This window comes from Gymnoscopelus braueri (assembly GCF_963280865.1).
Source record: "Gymnoscopelus braueri genome assembly, chromosome: 7".
NCBI lineage: Eukaryota > Metazoa > Chordata > Actinopteri > Myctophiformes > Myctophidae > Gymnoscopelus > Gymnoscopelus braueri.
Window position 1 is genome coordinate 37,638,370 of NC_137608.1, and position 22,107 is coordinate 37,660,476.

General features: G+C 42.8%; 1 protein-coding gene across 1 annotated transcript in view; it reads left to right on the forward strand.

Moving 5' to 3' along the window:
- The window catches only part of aak1a (AP2 associated kinase 1a), a 33,404-nt gene continuing 11,297 nt past the window's right edge, over window positions 1–22,107 (forward strand). Inside the window, exons 1-18 of the mRNA XM_080432124.1 lie at window positions 1–826; window positions 9,685–9,803; window positions 10,849–10,957; window positions 11,397–11,539; window positions 11,669–11,790; window positions 11,872–11,953; window positions 12,388–12,520; window positions 12,815–12,918; window positions 13,738–13,820; window positions 13,903–14,066; window positions 15,364–15,548; window positions 16,552–16,806; window positions 17,404–17,591; window positions 17,908–18,101; window positions 18,197–18,265; window positions 18,790–18,885; window positions 21,265–21,369; window positions 21,633–21,734. Coding sequence (XP_080288250.1) covers window positions 655–826; window positions 9,685–9,803; window positions 10,849–10,957; window positions 11,397–11,539; window positions 11,669–11,790; window positions 11,872–11,953; window positions 12,388–12,520; window positions 12,815–12,918; window positions 13,738–13,820; window positions 13,903–14,066; window positions 15,364–15,548; window positions 16,552–16,806; window positions 17,404–17,591; window positions 17,908–18,101; window positions 18,197–18,265; window positions 18,790–18,885; window positions 21,265–21,369; window positions 21,633–21,734 — 2,425 coding nt within the window. The 5' untranslated portion in view covers window positions 1–654. The remainder of the gene's footprint in view (window positions 827–9,684; window positions 9,804–10,848; window positions 10,958–11,396; window positions 11,540–11,668; window positions 11,791–11,871; window positions 11,954–12,387; window positions 12,521–12,814; window positions 12,919–13,737; window positions 13,821–13,902; window positions 14,067–15,363; window positions 15,549–16,551; window positions 16,807–17,403; window positions 17,592–17,907; window positions 18,102–18,196; window positions 18,266–18,789; window positions 18,886–21,264; window positions 21,370–21,632; window positions 21,735–22,107) is intronic.

Consider the following 22,107-nt stretch of genomic DNA (forward strand, 5'->3'; position numbering starts at 1 on the left):
AGGAAAGCAGCATAATTCATATTACAAGTTGTAACACTAGCTGTCCAGCCTTAGCTGCAGCTTGCAGGGGGACGTACAGGAGATTTACAAATATTGTGCTGTACCTTACAAACGTGGAATAATTAGCATTCCGTGCGGAGGAAACCATGAGGAGATGAGAGTAATAAGCTGCATGTAACCCTAAGGAACTGCCTGTCTGTCAGTGTAACATCAACTGACAGCTGTCATCGCACGTAGCTAGTTAGCTTAGCCAGAGGCTAACTAGCTTCTCCTGTGTCTCACACTGGCTAACTAGCTGCTTCTCCTGTCGTTTGAGTCGGCGGGCACTTCCTTCCTTCCGCATGGACAATATTATCTTATTCATCTTATCAACTGTGCATTTTTGCTTGACTTAGACTAGCCTAACTGTCCTTCTTTAAGGACACACCATGAGTTAAAGGTTAGGCGACGTTTAAGCCACAAAGTTGCTCGGAATATCTTGAGATCCAGCTAGCATTTAGCTGGAAAGCTAAGCTGTTTTCATTCAATTATTCCCAGCGTTAGCATAGCCTCCCTGCTGCTCACGGTAGCAACAGCAACGAGCTGTGGCTATCATCCAGGGGTTTGATCGTTGTTTACAAGGGGTACTGTACTGAACATTGACTGGGGGCGAGAATGAAGAAGTTCTTTGATTCGCGTCGGGAGCTGAGCTCTGGGCCTGGTTGTGGAGCCATTGGAGGAGGAGGAGGCGGAGGCTGCAGCTCCTCCAGCAACCAAGGCAGCTTCATCGGACGGCTCTTCACCATTGGACGGTATCAGGTCACCATCGAGGAGATCATTGCTGAAGGTGAATGATAGCTATTTTTGTATACGTGTATGTACATTATATAGGTTGTAGGTTCCCTAGCCTTGGATCAAGAGTCAAGACTATCATAGATGTATTTTTTATCGAGTCAGACTTTTACTTTCGTATCATAGATATGCAAATGTCAAAATCAATCAAATACATCTATGATCGTCTTGATCCAAGGCTAGTAGGTTCCCATACATACAGCCATTGCTAGCCGTGCTACAGTTACAGTACAGGACATTTTGGGATCTTTGGGAGAGACTATACAGTTATACCCCCCGAAGAGAAAGAGCAGATTATGCGACCAATTCTGTAACAGGGCTAAAAGCCAAGTTCCATCTCGATGCATCATGGTCATGGGCAAATATCCAAAACTATACGACATGGCAACAAAGATAACCACAACACTGAGACTTGGCCCTTCTTAAATGGATGCAACATAAAAAACATGATGGTTTTACTTTATTGTGGAAATGAAAGTAAAACCATCAAGAAAGTGGCTATTTTGACATGGTCAAGTCTATATTACTGTTGTCGTTTCTTGGAGCTGCTGTGGTCTATGGACCATTTCATTCAGCTGTTGACCAGTTGTCTCTGTGTCCCTGGTATGCAAGTCAAACCTCTTCTATGGACATACAGTAACCAACATATTTTACTGCAAGTCTAGCTTGTTCCTAAATAGCCCTATATTTAAAAACCAAAGTGCATTTACTGTACTATTGAGTTTGTTGCTGTTTCTGATTACATTATTTCACAGCTCCAAGGCAGGGAGGGACATGTATGAGTTCATTGCCAGCTTGGCTGTATTGGATCTCAAACCATGCTGAGTCATTCATCTGGAAAAGACTGATAAAGGGAATGAGAGTGTCCATTTGTGTCATTATCTGTGATTTGTTGAATGGGGAAAGTCATTGGTAGTTAAAAATAAATAAAAAAAAGATCACCTTCTGACAAAATGAAACTTTCGTATCATATCGAGGGCCTCTTCACTTTAATAGTCTTATGTGACATTTCCATGTGTCTAACAGACACGGACCAAGAGCACCGACCCTGTTTCAATCAAAAGTTTCCAATCATATATTTTGAATCTACTATATTTTGAAATACTTTGATGCCTTCCTCCAGAGCAAAAATAACAATGCTCAAGTGAAAAAGGGGTGCATTCCCAAGAAAGACAGTTGTCATATCTTACTGAGACACTGACTGTCATTACCGTTGATTTCACTCATAGTTGTTTGACATTTTACTTCAACATTTCATGTGTTCCTAACATTAGTGTTTTAATGCAAGAGATTACCCACGTAATCTTTCATCACAAAGCGTGTCTGTCCTGCTTCGTCAGTGAGCTAAGAACAGTGGTTACTAAATAATGGATGGGCAGAGTGATTAATTCATCAGTACTATAGATGGGCACCATCTGTTGAGCCACTGCCACACCATGCTTCTACTTATATGAATGGAGTCTCCATCTACTGTACTCTCACTTCCTGCCTTGTATACAGACACCCTGAGTGGTGAAAGTAGTTCAGTTGGGCCTTGATGCTGTATTGAAAGTACCAATTTTGAGATATCTGAAGAGGTACACGCATATTACAAACTCAAGTAATTAAAGTCTAGTTCTAGTTATATCATATAACTAGAACTAGACTTTTACTATACATTTACCTACATGTGTGAATGCACACACGATACACACGTGTGTATCGTGTATATACACACACGATACACGTGTGTATATATTTGTAGTTTACATGGGTTAGGCCTAGGGCTTGTTGGAAAGATTTTGGTTACAATGTAGCACCAGATTATTTCCCTAAATGTGCACATTTCACATAAAATTGTAGTTGGAATGTTATTCTGTGGATCATATTTTCCTGCGCTGGCAGTGCTTGTGATGCTGACTCATTCCAGTCCTGTTTGCTCAGATGGTTTTGGTTGTAGTCTAGTCTGTGTGCAACTGTCTGTGCATTGCTATCTACTATGTTCTATATACACTACTATAGTATTTGGAAATGGTGTTAGTTCTTCTCAGCAACTGCTGTATGTTGTTCGTGATCTCTGTGAACTGTGTCTGCCCATAAGGCTATATGTTTCATGTGTACATGTGGACAGTGTGAGAGCCTGAGGGTCATAGTCCTGTAGAAGTGTAGATAACAGTATCAATGTTATGTAGGCTTCATGCTTTGGAATCTATTTAATCTTGTAATTAATAGTCTGGGTGATATATCGGCCATCATTTGACTTGTTAACAACATGGGCAGTTATGCAGCCAATGTGTCCCGTTTTGTATACATTTTTTATTTTGATACCACTTTCAACCTGGTGTCACTATTTTGGTAATTTCATTACAGGTGAAACATTTCAAAGGTTTTAAAAAAGTTTCTAAAAATGTTAGATTTACCTTTGTAGATTTGTAGGGGCAGTTCAGTTTGTTTATTTTTTAATCTATCAAAAAAGTCGTTTATTTTAGAAATTGTAGACTTCACTTTGTGTCAAAGTGTTGTTCAAAACATCAGTAATCGTTGGTCTGGGCCTCTCCAAAATCAAAATAGCATTGGACCCACAAATCTGGCATCGGCCTAACTTTACTATATGCTTTGGACTCTATTGAAGTAATTATTATCATTCAATTAGACAAGTGGGTGTTGCTTACACATTTGTGATTTGTTCTTGCCACTTGATGTCTCAGAGGATCTTCAGTGACGTGACTTTCTTTCCTCACTATCAACAAGATAGGGTTTCTTCTTGCCGTGTACAATTACTGCTGGTAACACTATCCATCCCTGGAGCTGTGTGGGTGGCATTGTAAAGGGAGGATATCTGCCCAGTTCCTGCAGAAAGACTTTCTCAACTTGATTTGTCTTGTGACCACACAAGACAAATAATAGTTTACTGTTTTATGCTGGGGAAAAACAGCTCACTTGTCAAGTAGTCTCACTTGTAAAAAAAACAACAACATGGACTTTTCTACTTATGACCTAAAGCTAAAACAGGATAACCCATGACTTGTTAATAGTAGTCGTTGAGATGGGGGCATTTCCTGATGTCAGTGCAGCTGCAGCATGATGTAGTTTTGTAGTATCCATGATTGTAAACAGTGTAGTACTATAGTAGCCATGTGGATATTTTGAGCCGGCTAAGGCCTGCATGGCTGTTACATATTTCCATCGCACTGGTGACAAGATGCCAATGTTGTGCCATTCACCGATCTTCTCATAACAACCTCTGAAGGTGTACTATTCTCATATGCATTTACCTGAGTCAGTATGTATTAGCTGAGCTCGAGTGGTATAATCCTGGCAGGCTATTGCGTCAAGTGGCAATGGCTATTTGTAGCTCCACTTACTGTTGTTCAGATGTTCTGTCCAGCCAGTGGGAGCGTAGGCCACTGCTGGATGCTGCTTAAGAAGGCGTAATCCTTCTACCGTAATGTCTTTTACAGGCGTGTCAGATTAGACAGTAGGGAGTTGACAGTGTCAGCTTCATGTCAGTTGTGACACACAAGACCACTCATTCTACTAAACGTTTACTTAAACTAGTCGTTTAATTTAAACCTATTATTTATAATCATAATTGCAAAACATGCTTTTATTCTGCAAAAAGACACTTTCGTTCTTCACTTGCTGAAGTGATCAAGGTAATTTATTTTCCTGTGTTCCATGCAGCATCCATGCAGTATTCAGCATTGTAATAAAGCAAAATAGTTCCTTACCCAACGTAAACACAAGCAGTGTGTTGTGGATGGTCGATTCAATCTGAATATTTGCTGGAGTACATGTCCATCCAGCAAAGTTAACCATGGTTCATGATGTGAGCTTGTAGATCTGCTTAATTTAGACGTCTAAATGCTAAATGGTTATTCGTTGCTTTGCACATCCTTAGTAGGCATATGTGTATACATGTGTTAGTGTTTTTAGATTATTAGGTGTCACTGTTGTAATATTGGAGCATAAAGCTGCCGGAATGTCTTAGCGCCCATTGAGTAACGAAGCTCAAAGCATTCCAGAGTGGCAGAGTAAATCAAAATAAACAGTTTGTTGAAGCAGAAATGTATGGCATAAATTATATTATTGTATTTAATAATGTTACCAGGAGGCACTTCCCCAATAATAATATTTACAGTCTGGTGCAATGCATGTAAAACTGCATCTCTCTTCCCCTCTGTTTCTCTCTGTGTCTGACACTCTGTTTGTGGTGCAAGCAGAGTATCCACACGTTTCTTAGGGCGTTGTGGGCATCACTTCCTGTCGATTTGATCCCTGATACCTGATCAAATCGACAGGAAGTTATGCCCACAACGCCCTAAGAAACTTGTTGATAGGTGCCGCGGTATATGTGGCTCTGTCTTTGCCGTAGGTGTCGCCTTCTCTCAGTTTCTCTCTGTGTTTCTGTGACAAATTGTAAAACAGTGGTGTTGGATTAGGCATGGCATGCCCTCTGCTAGTTGTAAATCCCATACCTTGGACAGACAAGCTGCCTAATTGGCTAGTTTCACTCTATTGCTTTGTGAACATGTGTCCTATAGCCTGGAGTGACTTTGGGTGTGAGATAATGAATTCACAAAAATAACATGGTTGACGTCAACGGATTGGAACAAATACTCTGGGATAAACCTCCTTGGCCTGCTGGCAGTGTGCACAAGGAATATGAAGCTGATAGGTGTAGTAGTTTACAAGATTAGCTGCAGACACAAACACACAGTTGGGGGTGAAAAAACAATCCTCCCCTGCCGTTCCGGCCTGGTGGAGATAACAGAATTTACCAATCACATTGCCCTTCTGTATGTAATTGTCTCCGCCAGGCCGAAAGGCATGGCGAGAGAGTATGTTTTACCCCCTGTCCGTCCGTCCGTCCGTCCGTCCGTCCGTCCGTCCGTCCGTCCGTCCGTCCGTCCGTCCGTCTGTCCGTCTGTGGACAGCTAATCTCCCGCACCGTTGGCTTGATCGCAGCGAAACTGTGCACACACACTCCCTGGATGCCAATTCAGAACCTCTGCCCCAATTTTTTCACATGGCCCTGTTATAGCGCCACCAGGAGGCCGCTTTTTGCAAAACAATTTTTTTCACAGTACTCCTACAGATTTTGTCCAAACATCATGCGAATCGGTACACAGTATCTCTATAGTGATTAAACTAAACTCGTCTTTCACATTTTTCATATTCCATCCTGATTGGCTAAAAATGGCTTCCAAAGTTTCCAAACACAGCATGCAATTTCCGTGAAACTTTGCACGCACATTTCCACTATGCCGAGGAAGAAATGCCACTTGAGATTTTTCTAATCAGCCTCATGGTGGCGCTATAACAGCCCGATTCGTGTTTTTACCTATAACTACACCAATCTGTGTAAAACTTTGTATGCGCACTCCCTAGAGGTCGAGGAAAAACCTTGCCCTGGATTTTTCACATCTGCCTTTTATAGCGCCACCAGGAGGCCGACTTAATGTAAAACTTATTTCTTTACATTACTCCTTCCGATTGTATCCAAATGTCACGCAAATCGGTACACATGATCTCTATAGTCATGTGATCAAGACGGATCTGTTTAATTTTTCATATTCCATCCCGATTGGCTAAGATTCACATCTAAAGTTTGCAGGAGTGGCCAATTTTTAATAAAATGCCGCAAATCATGAACGCAGCGTCCGATTGCGGTCCAAATTTGCAAGCACATTCACACTATGTTGAGGAACAAATGCTACCCTTTTAACATTTGTCTGTTATAGCGCAACCAGCAGGTCTAATTTAGCAAAACAATTTTTTTTTACAAAATGCCTCAAATCATGAATGCAGTGTCCGATTGCCGTGCAAGGCCTAAGAAGAAATGGCACCCTTTTCACATTGGCCTATTATAACGCCAACAGGAGGCCAAAATAACCTACCTGACCTGGCGGAGACCTTTGCTCCGAGGAGCACTTTTTCTAGTTACACTCTGCATTTTTTTGTACATCCTTGTGAACTTCACAGTCAAATAATGTTTGACTGATAGGAAAACATGCTATTATATATTGACCATCTTTACATTTTCTACAATGTATATAAAAAGACTGCCACAGTGTTGGATGGACGAATAAATGCTCCACTACATGCTAAAGTCAAGTGATCTCACTGGGAGGGTATGGAGTTTGCAATTGCACGAATCTGGGCAAATAATCAATTAAGTTCCATTACATCCATCCATCCATCTTCATCTGCATTTAAGTTCCATTACATCCATCCAGCTTCAACCGCAACGTGTCACGGTGCGATGCGTTGTGAGCTTGTAGATCGTCTATTTCCACCACTAGAGTACGGGTCGCTACGCGGCCCTCACACCTACGTTATGCCAATCCGACCGATATGTCTGAGTCATCGTGCCGATATATGGAGATTTCTGTATCTGTCAACTTTTTCAGGCCGTGACCCCCCAAAATAATCATGATCACACACTGGACCATTGATATGCATTATGCATATTCATATGTTCATTTTTGCTGTTGCCACTCTGCAACTTTTGTTAGACAGTGTGTGAGAACGTAGTCGTCTAATATTATGCAAAGCAGGTAGGTGCTGTTCAGTGCTTAATTTGTAAATTATTAGGTGGCTGAGTCTCGCGGGCTTGTTATTCATATGTGCAGGTGAGTGGGTGCCTCCCCTATCCCACTACCCCCCTGGGTACTCTCGTCCAAGATCAATGAAGTACTTTATTAAAGTGTTTAATCCATAGACCTGAGCAAGATTGTTTTAATATTGTCTGTGACAACTCATCAGCTTGTCATGAAGATTTGGAGGGGTCTCTGAACCGTCACGCTTATTTAGCTAAAAGACAAGACCTAGGCCTAATTCAAAAGATATTACCAATACATTTACCGTACATACATTTACATACAGTATAGTGCTAACAAATGAATGTTTTCACAGTAGCTCTACACTTTCCATTAAGGCAAGTCTTATTCAAGTTGTTATTTAGTGTAGCATCCTGCCTACTACCATGGCCCCTTTGTGCTCCATTCATTTATTTCATTGCACAAGCCAGATATATAGTAGCTCCAGGCAGTCTTAACCAAACCTTAAACACCACTGTCCTTGGCTTAGTGATGCCAGCTGGATGAGTCAGCCCAATACATAAGCATAAGCACTAGCCTTGGAGAGGACAGGGCCACACTCCTTCGAACAGGAGCAGTATGAGTGTTTGAGAGAGTAGAATTGCAGGGTGTATGTGACTGGACTAAATCATGGTACAAATTGTCTTTATCTTTGGTTCTCTCTGTATGGTGCTGCTATTACAAAATACAGTTTTGAGAGAACCAAGCTGCACGTAGCATTCGCCTAAGGTTGTGTTGGCTCTAGGTTGTGTTTAATTGCTCTCCCCTTGCTCTCCTAACCCATTTAGACCCGGAACCCCATTACGTAACTAAACCTTTCAAGCTGGAACCCCTTTTGCGTTTCAGAAAAAGTTGGACAAAAATCGGCCTCAGGTCTAAATGGGCTAATATTTACATTGTTTTGAAAATGTGTAAAGTATTGCGTTATAACAGGCAGAAATCCCACCTCTTCAGATTTCACCTAATTTCTTCTGGTCTAACCCCTCTCAACCCTCACAAGAGTTCTGACTCTGATATAATAATAATAGATAATAGCTTTGATATAAATAACAGAAGTTTGTTCCAGATTTGGTGCATTAAAACGGAACGCTGCTTCTCCACGTTTAATTCTGATTCTGGGGACAGAAAGCAGACCTGAAGGTTCATGATGTAGATCAAGATCAGAACATTATTTCGGCCCTAAACCATTCAATACTTTATAAACAAACTTTCTTCTTTTGTATTTTTTTGTGACAAGACACAAATAAATTCTTTGACAAACAGGGAGCATTCTGAATCACCTGCAGTCATCTGATTGATTTTTTAAAAATGTAGACCTGTAAAGAAGACACAACAAAAACACAGTACTACTTCCAACCAAGCTTTCTTTGGCTGGGCTTCCCAACTGGATTTGAACATGATCATCAACAAGATGTATTGTTAAGATATATTGTCTCAGTCCATTTTGCTATCAATGTGTAAAATAATTAATGCATTGACTGTTGTTCAATGATAACCCAGTTGTAATGATAACAACTTGCATCTTTTGGTGTGTCAACAACACCATGTGAGTACGCAGAAGGGATGATACATTCAGTCACACTTTCTGTCTCCTATGTCAGCTCCTCCAGCACACCAACAACCTTCCTGCACAGCGCTACTGCTGACTCACACAATGCTGCCCTGAGCTGCTCTCAACAGTGCACCAGCCTACACTGCACTCAATACATATTGCACTGTAGCATTCTTCTGCTGCCTTGCCCTTAACACCATTCCCATCAGACGGCAGTTTGTGTGAATGTGAGTGCACAGTAAGCCTGTTTTTGATTGAATACTTTATTTGTCAAAAATGTAAACAGCACGAGGGTACAGTCAGACATTTAGGCTAAAAGGATAATACAAAAAAGTCCTGCAGACTTGTTTCCATTGTGTGTTTGTTTTGCCAATGGCTGTGTTCTGCCCTGATGAGGTAATGCACAGATTGGAATAGGCTTGGCCTGCTAAAAGCCATTCTGCAGTGGGTGTATTGGGCTTGTACAGTAGCTACCAGGCCGATCCCAAGACTGTTTTAGGAGTGGTCTCTGAGTCAACCTCCTGGGGAGGTTTTTGCTCATGGATATTGAGAAGAGAGCATCATGTCACTGTCTTTTTATAGATGTATGCTCTGTTGTCCATATTTCAGATGTTTGACACTCCGCCACTGTATGTCTCACCGTCTCGCTGGCCCTCTCTCCCTCATTTCCCCCCATTCTCTCTCTTTGCATCTTCCCTCATCCCTCTTATAATTTTGCAGGGGGCTTTGCCATTGTTTTCCTGGTGCGGACACACCAAGGGGTGCGATGTGCACTCAAGAGGATGTATGTCAACAATGAACATGATCTCCAGATCTGCAATCTGGAGATCCAGATTATGGTGAGTAAGATAAATCAATGCATCTGACAACAGTTATAGTGCAATAAGCCAATCGCCAAGAGTGGATAGTGTTTTAGTACGTGCTGATACAGAGTGCAGGTTTTTGACATGATGTCTTTTTTTGTTGTTTTGCAGATTTTAAAACGTTTAAAGCATTTTAGCTTAAACGTACAATGAGCAAGAGTTTCCTCCTTGAAATAGCCTAAACTAATCCTAAAATTATCCTACTCAATCATTACTTATATATTGGTGGTGACTCTGTATTAGGGTGAAAAATTTCTGCCCAACACTCGAAGCCTTTTGATGTACAGTATTAGGCGGAGTTAACCAATGCCAAATACGAGTATCATTTTACATTGACCCCATGCCAGCATTGGTATTGGCGCACCCCTGGTCAGATTTGTTTCAAATAGTGCAATAATTCCTAATTCAGTGCAATTCAGTGTCAGTTAATTTAGGCATCACATTCTATTAAAGTATAAAAGAATTACTTTCAAATTCCTATTGTGGTTAAACCCTTAACTATCCATTTCTCCTTACTCCATTACTGCCTTCTCCTTGCCGAAAACCCATTTCATCCATCAAGTCGCTTAGTAAAAAGACTTGAGACTTAGCGTGTCCCAGGTCTTCTGCCAATCCCCACTAAGAAAGCGCAGGAAGCGTGAAGGAGCGCAAGGACAGATAGTGAGTCATTTTCTCTCGTCAAAAATGTCGAGCTGACACTTTTCGAGCTGAACTCCCTCACCCGTCGACTTCCTAACTGAAGGCCTTACTGTAAGGGAAGCTAAGCAGCTTCCTGGAGGCACACCCTGGGGGAGGGGGGGGCATGACTATTACAGGATGGTTATCATTATTACTTCCAGGCCTTTCGGCATGAACCCAACAGTCCTGTACCGACAAATGAGCCAAAATGAGCTGAGCACACATGGATGTATTTAGTCAGTGTCTTAGCCGCATTTGTAAGGATAAAAAAAAAGAAAAAATCCCTGAAAGATATATTCTCATTATCTGTTATGTTAACCCAATTGCATGTTTGTTTACACAGAGAGACTTGGTGGGCCACAAAAACATAGTTGGTTTCCTGGACTCCAGCATAACTGCAGTTGGAGCAGGCGATGTGTGGGAAATCTTTATCCTAATGGACTTCTGCCGAGGTAATTCCTACTGCCCCATCCCTTCCTGTCGGTCAAGTTTCAATTGCTCATTTAAATATCAAAATATTTCTTGCCACTCTCAGAAATGTTATATTTCTCATTTTATTTTTCATACTTCCGATCTTCTAATATGGTTATTTAAAACATAGTGGATATAATTCAAGTTCACTGCTTTCTGCTGCCCATCCAGCTGACAGGTTCCCAGTAGAGCAAAAACATGCAAGTCATTTGCAATCTAGCTGATTGCTATAAAACATCATAGTATGCACTTGGGAGCAGCTGAATACAAGTGAATCAGTATATATTTTTGTTTTATTATTTAAACATACAGTATCTGGCCTTGTATGAATTGCAACTGGATGCACTCTGTGTTGGTTTTTGTCCGTGAATGTCAGTTGGCCATTGTGGATGCTAAGATGACCTTTTGTGTTTTGTGTAGGAGGACAGGTGGTAAACCAGATGAACCAGCGGCTGCAGACAGGCTTCACCGAAGCCGAGGTTCTGCAGATCTTCTGTGACACTTGTGAGGCTTTGGCCCGCCTCCACCAGTGCAAGACTCCAATCGTACATCGAGACCTGAAGGCATGTCCTCAATACTGAACGCTGAAAGAGCATGTCGTACTCGTAATATCTGATTTCACACTATGTTAATTATTTGGAATTAAGTTCCAGTCTTGTCCTGACTTGTCATTTCATCTGTTCTGTGTATAGGTAGAAAACATCCTGCTGCATGACCGGGGACACTATGTACTCTGTGACTTCGGTAGTGCCACAAATCGCTTCCAGAACCCCCAGACAGAGGGAGTACCAGTGGTGGAGGAGGAAATCAAGAAGTAGGTTGCCCCCCCCCACCCCCACTAAGATTGAAAGTACAAAGTACTTCAATTCATCGCCTTGTCTCTTCTGTCTTTCAGGTACACTACTCTGTCATATCGTGCTCCTGAGATGGTCAACCTCTATGGTGGGAAGGTCATCACTACCAAGGCAGACGTTTGGGTGAGATGGGCTGTTTTCATGACTGCTACAACAGCGGTAGACCAGCTCAGTGGCCTTGTGGTTAGAGTGTCCGCCCTGAGACTGGGAGGTCGGGGTTCGATCCCCGGCCGGGTCATACCAAAGACTCTAATAATGGGACCCGGTGCCTCCCTGCTTGGCACTCAGCATCAAGGGTCGGATTGGGGTAAGTCCCTGCGACATACTAGGGTCATGTCCAGGGGGTGTACTTGTACATCAAACTGCCTCACGCTAAGGAAACAGGAGATAGGCTCCTGCCCTATGGGCTTCAGGGCTCGGCAAGGCTTACTTACAACAGCGGTGCTACTCTGTGCCCACAGCATTATATTCCTACAATTGTGTTAATAAATACCCACTTCCTGGTGTCCAATTCAAGGTTATGTGTGTTGATAATATCCTCTTTCTTGTCTACCCAGGCCATGGGATGCCTGCTTTATAAACTGTGCTACTTCACACTACCGTTTGGGGAGAGCCAAGTGGCCATCTGTGATGGCAGCTTCACCATCCCCGATAACTCACGCTACTCCCAGGACATGCACTGCCTCATCAGTAAGTAAACTTCACACCTACAAAATGCTCAATGAGCTTGTGTTGTGTGTGTCTGTCTGTGTGTGTGTGTGTGTGTGTGCTAGTCTTGGGCCAATATTTTATTATATTTCACAATACTGCCTTAATATCACAATATCTCAGTGATATTGTTAGCATATTATGTATATTTTAGCAGGTCTACATCACAATATAACATTTTGGATATTGGCTGAGCCTAGTTTGTACTGTCTGACAGTTAATTAAATGAGAAATTTTAAGTGTCTACCTCTAAAGTACCCTTTGTTGTTGTCTCAGGATACATGCTGGAACCTGACCCTGACACGAGACCAGATATCTACCAAGTATCCTATTTTGCCTTTAAGCTGGCTAGGCGAGAGTGTCCAGTCCAAAATGTACATGTAAGTCACTATCATCTGGTGTTAAGCAGCTGCTGATGGACTAAATCTGTTTTTGCACTGCAAAGCATAGTACAGCATTGTGCATACAGTGGCTTTAAATGCATCTCATTGCTCCACAAAACATTAGTCCATAACAAAATGGCAGAGAATAGTAGACAAGCTTTTTAGGCTTTTGCCAGTTGGCTGCCTTCCATTAGCTAGGCCCCTTTTGTAATGTATTGACAAAGCAACGTCAGCACCCAGTCCTCTGAGTCAGCACTTTCCAACCTCATCCACAAAGCAGCCTTCGTGGAATATGCAAATCAGTCAATGCAGTGAGGCTCAGATGATTTCTATCACTTTTCTCACAGATTGTTTAAGAATTTTAATTACTCTCATCATAGATTTAATCATTTACTGCAACAACTGGAATACAGTTATACTTGGCACTGATGGCTCTGCTCTTAAGATGCTCCCTGAATTAGCCAAGAACCATGCTAAGCTAAGGGAGCACAATGCAGAATTCCCCCACAGGTATACGAGACTGGACCCAAAGCTGTGAATTTCAGTTTAACCGTAGGGCAAGGAAAGGACTCTGAATTAGAAAGGTGGAGGAATGTTGGAGGCTAAGTGTTGCCAGCAGCAGCATTGGTGTAGCAGAGATCAAGGAGCCATATTTAAATGGATCACCTTCTTCTGAGAATGGGCTATGATTGAAGCATATAAATGCATGGCTGATTTAGAACGCTGACTCAATCAGCAGGCTGACAGCTGATTATAGTATAACTCCCGTGGCCTGCATGAACTAACCTGATGCTTCATTTCTTTTCGCTGTCTTAGACTTCGGCCATTCCTGCAAAGCTCCCTGAGCCCATCAGAACCAGTGAAGCTGTGGCCAAAAAGAGTCACCAAACCAAAGCCAGGTGACTAAAGCGCAGAGCATTTCAGAGTATACTGTAGTGATCCATGAGTGTGATTTAACCTCTGATCCTTCCCCTCTATCAGGCTCACAGACCCCATTCCCACCATGGAAACCTCAATTGTACCTCGGCAGCGCCCCAAGGCGGGGCAGGCCCAGCCCCAGCCTATATCAGGCATTCTGCCCATACAGCCCACCCTCACTCCACGCAAGAGGCCTAATGTGGCTGCAGGAGGGTCCCAGGCTATAGGTATGCACAACTTGTTACTACCACTGTGTTTCAGGATTTGGGACCATTGAAGCTCCACTCTGGGATTTGAATGAATAAAATTATAATAAAAAAACTACCTGCGGGTCCCTGAAAAACCCACACCATCCCGCAACGAACCGGATATAGTGCACCTGAAGCATGTCTTTAAGAAAAAAGGATACCAAAGTATTCATGTTTGGTGTAATTGGGTACTTGAGCAGTGCTGTCCACTTCTCACTGAGATCTCTCTCACCCGTCGCAAATGAACACAAACTCATAAAGCTGGTCCATGTCCAGTTTGCTGCTCGTGTTAAGAGCCCCCTCTGTCTCTCATTCATTCATATTGTGTTTCTGCTTGTAATGTTTTTTGGTCGGGATTCATTACGGGATTATGGGGTACTAGACTGTAACATTGCGGTATTATGCGGGAATAAACGGCACATTTTTGTTGAGGGCGGGAGAGGCAGACAGAAATTAACTGCGGGTGGTCTGAAATTAGACCATTGAGGGTGCAGGCGGGAATGATCAGAAATCCAGCGGGGGCGGGCGGTAGCAGGATTAAGAAAACAGTCCCACAAGGCGTTATTAAGGGATGTTATGAACCTATATGCTGGGAGATGGGCCAGCAGCTTCTGCTAATATGCCTTTCTTCTCTTTATGCTGGTGACAACATTCTCATAGGAGCTGACATCCTGTATTGAGCGTATTGAACTGTTCAGGTCTTTAGCTGACATAACAAGGCCTTGTATTCCCAGTGGTTCAGTTTGCCCATTATTAAAAGGCTGTCTAGTATCAAGGCTTCTGACATTCACTGTCAGACAATGGGTAGAGACAGCCCCTTGTCTGTGGCTAGCCCGATCAGGTGTGTTGCAGGCTGCAGACGCAGGGTGCCCCCCCCTGCCTTTTTGTGCAATCCACAATGCAGCTTGCAGCACATTTTTCATTTGAGTTGAATATTAAAACATTTGGGGCATCCAGAGTGCTCCTCCAAAAACCTGAGGCACACAAAAATGGCACCCTGCAATGTAAACGCAGCCATCAAAAACCTTCATTCTCATTGATAACAATTACAAAAAGATGCCCCCTACTGCTAAAACGCATCTCGTCTGATCAAGCCCTTTCCCTATCACTCTTTTTATTTTCACCTATCATTTTCTTCTGATACTGTCTCTTCAAAGAGGACAAATACGGTGCCACAGCTGGTGGCACAGTGGTAGGTTAATTTTAAATGACTTCTCTTTGTCTGATTTTAGTTTTTGTCTAACGAGGCAACCTTTTAATCATCACTTCCTTCCAGGTGTCGGAATTGGTGTCCCGCCTTCGGCTGCTGCTCAACAGGCTCCATCCCCTGCTGCACAGGCCACACCCCAGCCAGCTCAGAATGCTAACATGCAGCCACAGACCACACCTCAGCATCAGCAGATGTTTATGAAACAGCAGCAGGCTGGATCTTTCTTCAGCCCACAACAGAGCAGCCAGCAGGTAGGCGTACCAGCAGGGCATACAGCAGTTTTGTTGAATAAAAACGTTAATTGCTATTTAGAATTGTGTGCGTGTGCACACTGACATGCAGCCACAGACCACGCCTGTGTGTGTGTGTGTGTGTGTGTGTGTGTGTGTGTGTGTGTGTGTGTGTGTGTGTGTGTGTGTGTGTGTGTGTGTGTGTGTGTGTGTGTGTGTGTGTGTGTGTGTGTGTGTGTGTGTGTGTGTGTGTGTGTGTGTGTGTGCGCGTGCGCGCAAATGCCCTTTATAAAACAACATCAGAGCTTTTTTCGTTTACTAGAGCATGCTGACATGCCGGTATATGGAGATCTCTGTATCTGTCAGTCCTTGTCCCTTTTATGCCCATTTATGGAGATGTTTATCTCTCAGCCCTTGTCCCTTTTATGCCCATATCTGGAGATGCCTGATGTCATCAGTATATGCCCATATAATTGGCCATGACCCCTTTTGTTCCCATATATGGAGCTGACTGATTTGTTTGCGCCTGATGCCATGACGACACATTGAGGTTAGACAACATGCTCCATATTTGGGCGTGGCTGCATTGGGAACTCCTTATATGGGGTCCGCCCGCCAGACCCTGTCCTCCCTCCTGCAAATTTTAATATAGGATTGTATCTGGTTGTTTCCCAGTGGATCTCATTTGATATGCGGTTACCAAAGGTTCACAGCACACCGGTCCTTGTGAGGTTCCAGCTAACGGATTAAACACTAAATAATAAAAGAGTATAGCGGAGTATATTGTGGACCCCCTTGATATTTTTCTTTTGCATTTCTTATTTGTCCCATTTTTTTTCAGGACCCATTCTACATATTTTTTGCTCACACATTCTACTAGGTTCAGCATAGTTCAAGAAATTCATGGATTAAAAATGATAAATATAATATCTAAATATAGCAGCTCTATATATTAGAGCTACTATAAACTGGAGGCGAGTTGCGTCATCATTGTTGGCTGTGTGATATTCCTGTGTATCATCAGTTGGTGCAGAACCTCCATCACCACCATCAACAGCTACAGCATCAGCAGCAGCAGCAGCAGACAACATCTCAGGAGTCAGTGCCTCTACAGTTCAGTTTTAAGCCCGTTCCTGCAGTTGCTACCCTGCAGCTGCACCACCATGACCAGCAGCCAGCATGCCCTGCAGTGGTCATAGTCTCTGAAATTGCAGCTCCCCATCTGACTCCCATCCCTGAGTCTGTGCCCGTTTACCATGCAGCCGATCCTGAGGCCATGGTAACCTTTCCTTACGCCTCATGCTGCCGTTTGCTGCTTGATGGATGAGGGTTGCTAACCGGCTCTTCTCTTCTATTTCATGTATTCAATCTTCCCTTGCACTTGGAGTCATTTTGTATCGTATAATCACTTACTTGGGTCATGCTCCTTGCTGGGATTTACTGTCTGTGAGTCATAAAGATGTCATTGTTGCAATGATGTGAATTCAAATCCTTTGAAGATTACACCATATACTTGCCTTTTGGACAGCTTCTATCAACTAATCAAAATACATATTTCTTTTTTGGTTGACTTTACTGTAGAGATACATATTGTATGATGAAAAACCAGTAGTCTCTTGATTAACTTAACCCTTGAATCATCATCTTTTTCCAGTTCTGTATGTCCTGTGTATTTTGCTCTTCTCTCTGCCTTGTTCATTACCCTGATTACTGAGGAAATCAATAAGCTGTCAAATTTAGAATCAAAATCGATCTTTTCTTTTGTGCTCCTGTTTTCAGATATCTTTTCTTTTTTCTCTGTGGGTTGTGGTGGATGTACCTTTTTGTAGAGCACCACTCATCATCTTTTGCTCTGTCATTTCACCTCCACCTGCAGACCCCTGGCCCAGCCATGCACAAAGTGGGCTCCTTGACACCACCCTCATCCCCAAAGATGCTCCCAAAGAGTGGCCACAGGCGCATCCTGAGCGACGTCACCCACAGTGCTGTGTTTGGAGTCCCGGTTAGCAAGTCAACCCAGCTCCTCCAGTCGGCTGCAGCGGAGGCTAGCCTCAACAAGTCCAAGTGGGTGGAATTAACTCCTCTTTGACGATCTGTGGGATCAGTGGTTCATTCAAGGCAATAAACAGCCCATTCATGAGACCGATAATCCCAAAGGAGAATAAATGAGCCTTTTACGGCCCTGTGGGTTCGGCACAGGAAGAATCACTTCATTCAGTCTACAAATAACTCTGTAGGCTATTGACTCAGTCCTATTTGCATACATCAGCATCTCTGTATATATACGTATGTAGCATTGACTGAGATGGATGACACTGCTGATCCGTTGTATGCTTTTTTGGGGGGAGGCTGCTTATGGATGTGTTTATGCTGTCCACAGATCAGCGAGCACCACCCCATCCGGTTCTCCCTGCTCCTCCCAGCAGAGTGTCTACCAGCCAGGTGAGGGTGGTGCCCCTTCAGCCCCTCAGGGCACCAGTGCCCAACCCAGCTGGAACCCCTTCGGGGACGACAATTTCTCGAAACTTACAGCAGAGGAACTGCTCAACAAGGACTTTGCAAAGTTATCAGAGAGTAAGACCAGCACTTCTCAGTGTATATATTGTATACCTGCAACATTGGCAAAAGGATGTATACTACTACTACTAAATTACTACTTCCTTGTATAGCAGCTATACCAGGAGAGATGGGCACAGGCTCCGTTGAGGACCTCATTCCAGGGCTCCAAGCGTTCCCAGGTAAAGTTCACATTAATCAGTGTTCTTTTTCACAATGGTCATATACATTCCCAGAGCGACATTGCGGTCATGCATTCAGTGTTTTGCTTTCTTCTTCCTTGCTCTGCATGGCTTCCATTCTTCTATGAAGGATGTGTCAGCTCATGTCAAGTAGATATTTCTTTTTGACTGTTTCATCTGGGACAAGAGACCCAGAGGCCCAGTTACCATGCTGTGTTTTGTACTCTAGCTACTGTATCTCTTGGTCTGTTAACAAGCTCCTACACAAAACAATCGTCACTGTTACTTTATCCATTTGTAACTCCAAGAGTGTACGAATGGAACCAAATGGACCCTTACTGGTCCATTTGGTTCCATTTGTTCACTCTCAGAGTTAAATAACTCTAAAAATGTTACAGTGTAGTGTTGTCATAAACCTTGGCTTATGTCCACCCCAATCTCCCACTATCCGTCCTTCTATTTGCTTCTGTTGTCCCACTGTCCTTCCTCACATCCAATGTGTCTCTCTTTGCTGAAATATGAAGAAGAAAGATCTGCAGACATCCTGGGTTTGGATACAGGTTCAGCGTTGCTGAGTGTCTCGGACCCCTTCAATGCCCTCTCCCTCTCTGACAGTCCAGGTAAACATTTTGTCTCTGCTGCATGGAGCATTATACACCATGCCTATAGTTATATATATAACATTACACACCAAGATCCTTGGTGTTCATTTAACTCAGAGTGTGCAAATGTAACCAAATGGACTCTTAAGGCTCCATTTGGTTATATTTGTGCACTGTCTTAGTTACAAATGGATAGATTAACACTGAGGATTTTACTGTTCATAATTCATATCTATACTATATTGTGGAATTGGTCCATTACTCATTACTACCATCAGTACATTTCGTTTTGGATGGCTCCAGTGGAAATTGAACACCTAGTGCTTTTCGCTCCTGAGCAGATATTCTCATTTCTTTTTTTATTGGTACGGTTACCTGGAAATCGTCTGTTAGCTTTATAGCTTTGTTTTTTTTACACTTTTCTTCCTATCCTGTGGACATAGCAGGCAGTCTCTGAGTGGTCCATTGTCCGTTCCTAATGAATAGAGATGGTAGCTACCACTAGATTGCATCACAGTCATAGATCTATGCCTTTTGCGGTTGCCTAGTAACGTCAAGGACACATTTTCTTTTGTTAATTGGATTGCCATACAGTCGGAGGTGTCTGCTTTACCACTGCTGGTTACCAGTTGCCATTCTCTGATGTTTGCTAACTAAACACTGACCTGGTCTTTTATGCTGTCGAGTGTCGTCAGTTCTTAGCCTGTTAGCGTTCAACCTTTAGCCATTTTGTGGGCTTTTTTTATCTCTCCGACACCGCAGGTCTGCAGACAGCACTTTGTCTGTGTATTCGCTCAGTGGGGACTGAACTGAGAGGATAAAGTGTTAAGACCGTTGCATAATCAAGGGTGTGGTAAATCCTCTTCCCTACGCTCTTAATCTCTTTATGTTTCCATACACACAAACAAACGCGTTAAAACATCTGCACGTGGAACACAGAGAGATTTGACTGTTCTCAGCTCACAACTCTCTGTGCAGGAGTTGCCAAGTTAATGTAGATAAGAGACCAAACCACAAAGGGAGTAAAGACGAAATCATTGTAATGAATTGAATTTATATGTGAGGAAGATGTAGCTTGGCGTTACTAAATAATCCCTTCATGCTCTACAGAGTTTACAGGCAGAATTAGCTTTTGTCAGTGGGGATTTATAACATTTTATCATCGGCGTTGATTCTTGACCTGTCTTCCATTGCAAAAGGGCCAAAAGGTCACATCTGCTGTGTCATGTTCTGAGGCCACGCATTCCCTGCCTCAGGTCCTCTATCCCCATTTCACCCCATAGCAGTCACTTGTAAGTATGAGATCATGAGTTACATAAAGAAGGAATTAACTGGTAATTAAACGCATGGTCTAGTTGCACTTAACCTCATTCTTGATTATAACTTGGCCTCTTAGGTCGGTTTCTGTCTCATCTGAGATGCTGTGATCTGAGCTGATCATTATACTTTGCCTGTGTTGAAGGGGTTGGCACACTGTGCAAAAGCGACATAACAAATATGTCCCCCTGTCTGTTAGCACGGGTCCAACCCTTGTGGAGAGTTGTGAGAGTTGGCATGTGGAATAGGGGTGGTGCAGTGGAGCTGTGTTTGTCTGTCTTGTTGTGGAGAAAGATATTCAGTTATAACATTATAAAATCCTCAGTGTTAATCTATTCATTTGTGACTGACAGTGTGCGAATTGAACCAAATTGGCCATGGGGCCATTTGGTTCCATTTTGTACACTCCCAGAGTTAAATTAAAACTGAGGATTTCACTGTGTATGCTTGTTTGCTGAATCAAAACTACTGGAGAAACTAATGGTTTTTTGTTAAGTCTGCATTTCTCGCCCCCTTGAATTAGAATGTTTTTTTGGGATGTCTAGGTTTGAAATATTGCTGTTTAAAGGATAGCAGGGCTTTTTTGTGCCTTGGAAAGCATGGCATTTCACCCCACTAACTGCTTTGGTTGGATATCACTGTGGTCTGCACAAATAGCTTAATTAACTTCACTCAACACCCAAGCACATTGGCAACACATCAGTTTAATTTCCATAAAATGGTTTTGATTTCAATGTTTTACAAACTCACAATATCCAGATACCATTCTTAACCCCTTTTAGAAATGGAAACATTTACTAATATGATCTTGTGTTATGTAGTATTATACTGTTGTTTTATCATGCCTCAGGTATCATGCTAAGATTTTGCCCGAGTTTCAGGCTTTGTTTTTCTCTGCTCCTATTCCAACGCAATGCAAAATCCTTCCTCATTTCCTTTCCTCTCTTCTCTCTATATCCTTGATCCACCTTCCTTCCATCTCTTGCTCTCCCTCCCTCCCCTATCTCTCTCTCTAACTCTCTCCCTCCCCTCTCTCTCTGTCTGTCTGTCTGTCTGTCTCTATCTCTCAATGGCTCATAGAGAAGCTGATTGAGGGACTGAAGTCCCCAGAGACTTCTCTGTTGCTCCCTGACCTCTTACCCCTGGCTGACCTCTTCAGCAGTTCTGCGGAGGGCTCCAGCAATGGTACAGGCTCTCATCTCCTTCCGCTCCCTGGCCCTAGAATCACCTGCATGCATCTGTCTTCCCTGTCCCTTGCTTTGCTTCTTCTCTCTTTCTCCATCTCTACATATGTAGATAGTTATAACCTTCTTGAAGTCAGAAGGGGTAAAAGGAGGGGGAATCTAATTAATGAATATTTACATATTCACACAACTGACTCCCTACTTACTCTTAAAGAATTTCAATACTTTATCTTAATTTATGTTTTCATACCCTTGTTTATGTAGCAACGACAGAAATGTGTTTGGACTCCCTGATTCCTGGCCTGGAGGCCCCCCAAACCCAGCGACATGCTGGCCAACCAGAGTTTATCTCCACCAGCTTACCAGGTCAGTTTCTTCCACATGAACAGCAATTATCAAATAAGAACTTAAATCAGTTTATTGTAGTCAGCTGAGGTTATGATCTTCTCGTCCACCGTTGTTCCTCATTGCTGTTTACACTCAGGGTTTTTACTCCAGGACCTTTACAGCTAAAATTGTTTATGGTTTGCTGTAATTTGTGGTTGACACTGACAGTATAACATTTTATTTCTTTGACCCAGGATGGCTTCATAACCCAATTCAAATGACATGTCACTGTTTTATATGCAGCCAGCTGTGTTGTCTGGAGTGATTGAGAGAGTGTCGCATAATTGCAGGGCAACATCCATGTCCCAAGTGTTTTCTTGAGACTGAAACAGGAAAACCTGCATTACTTAAT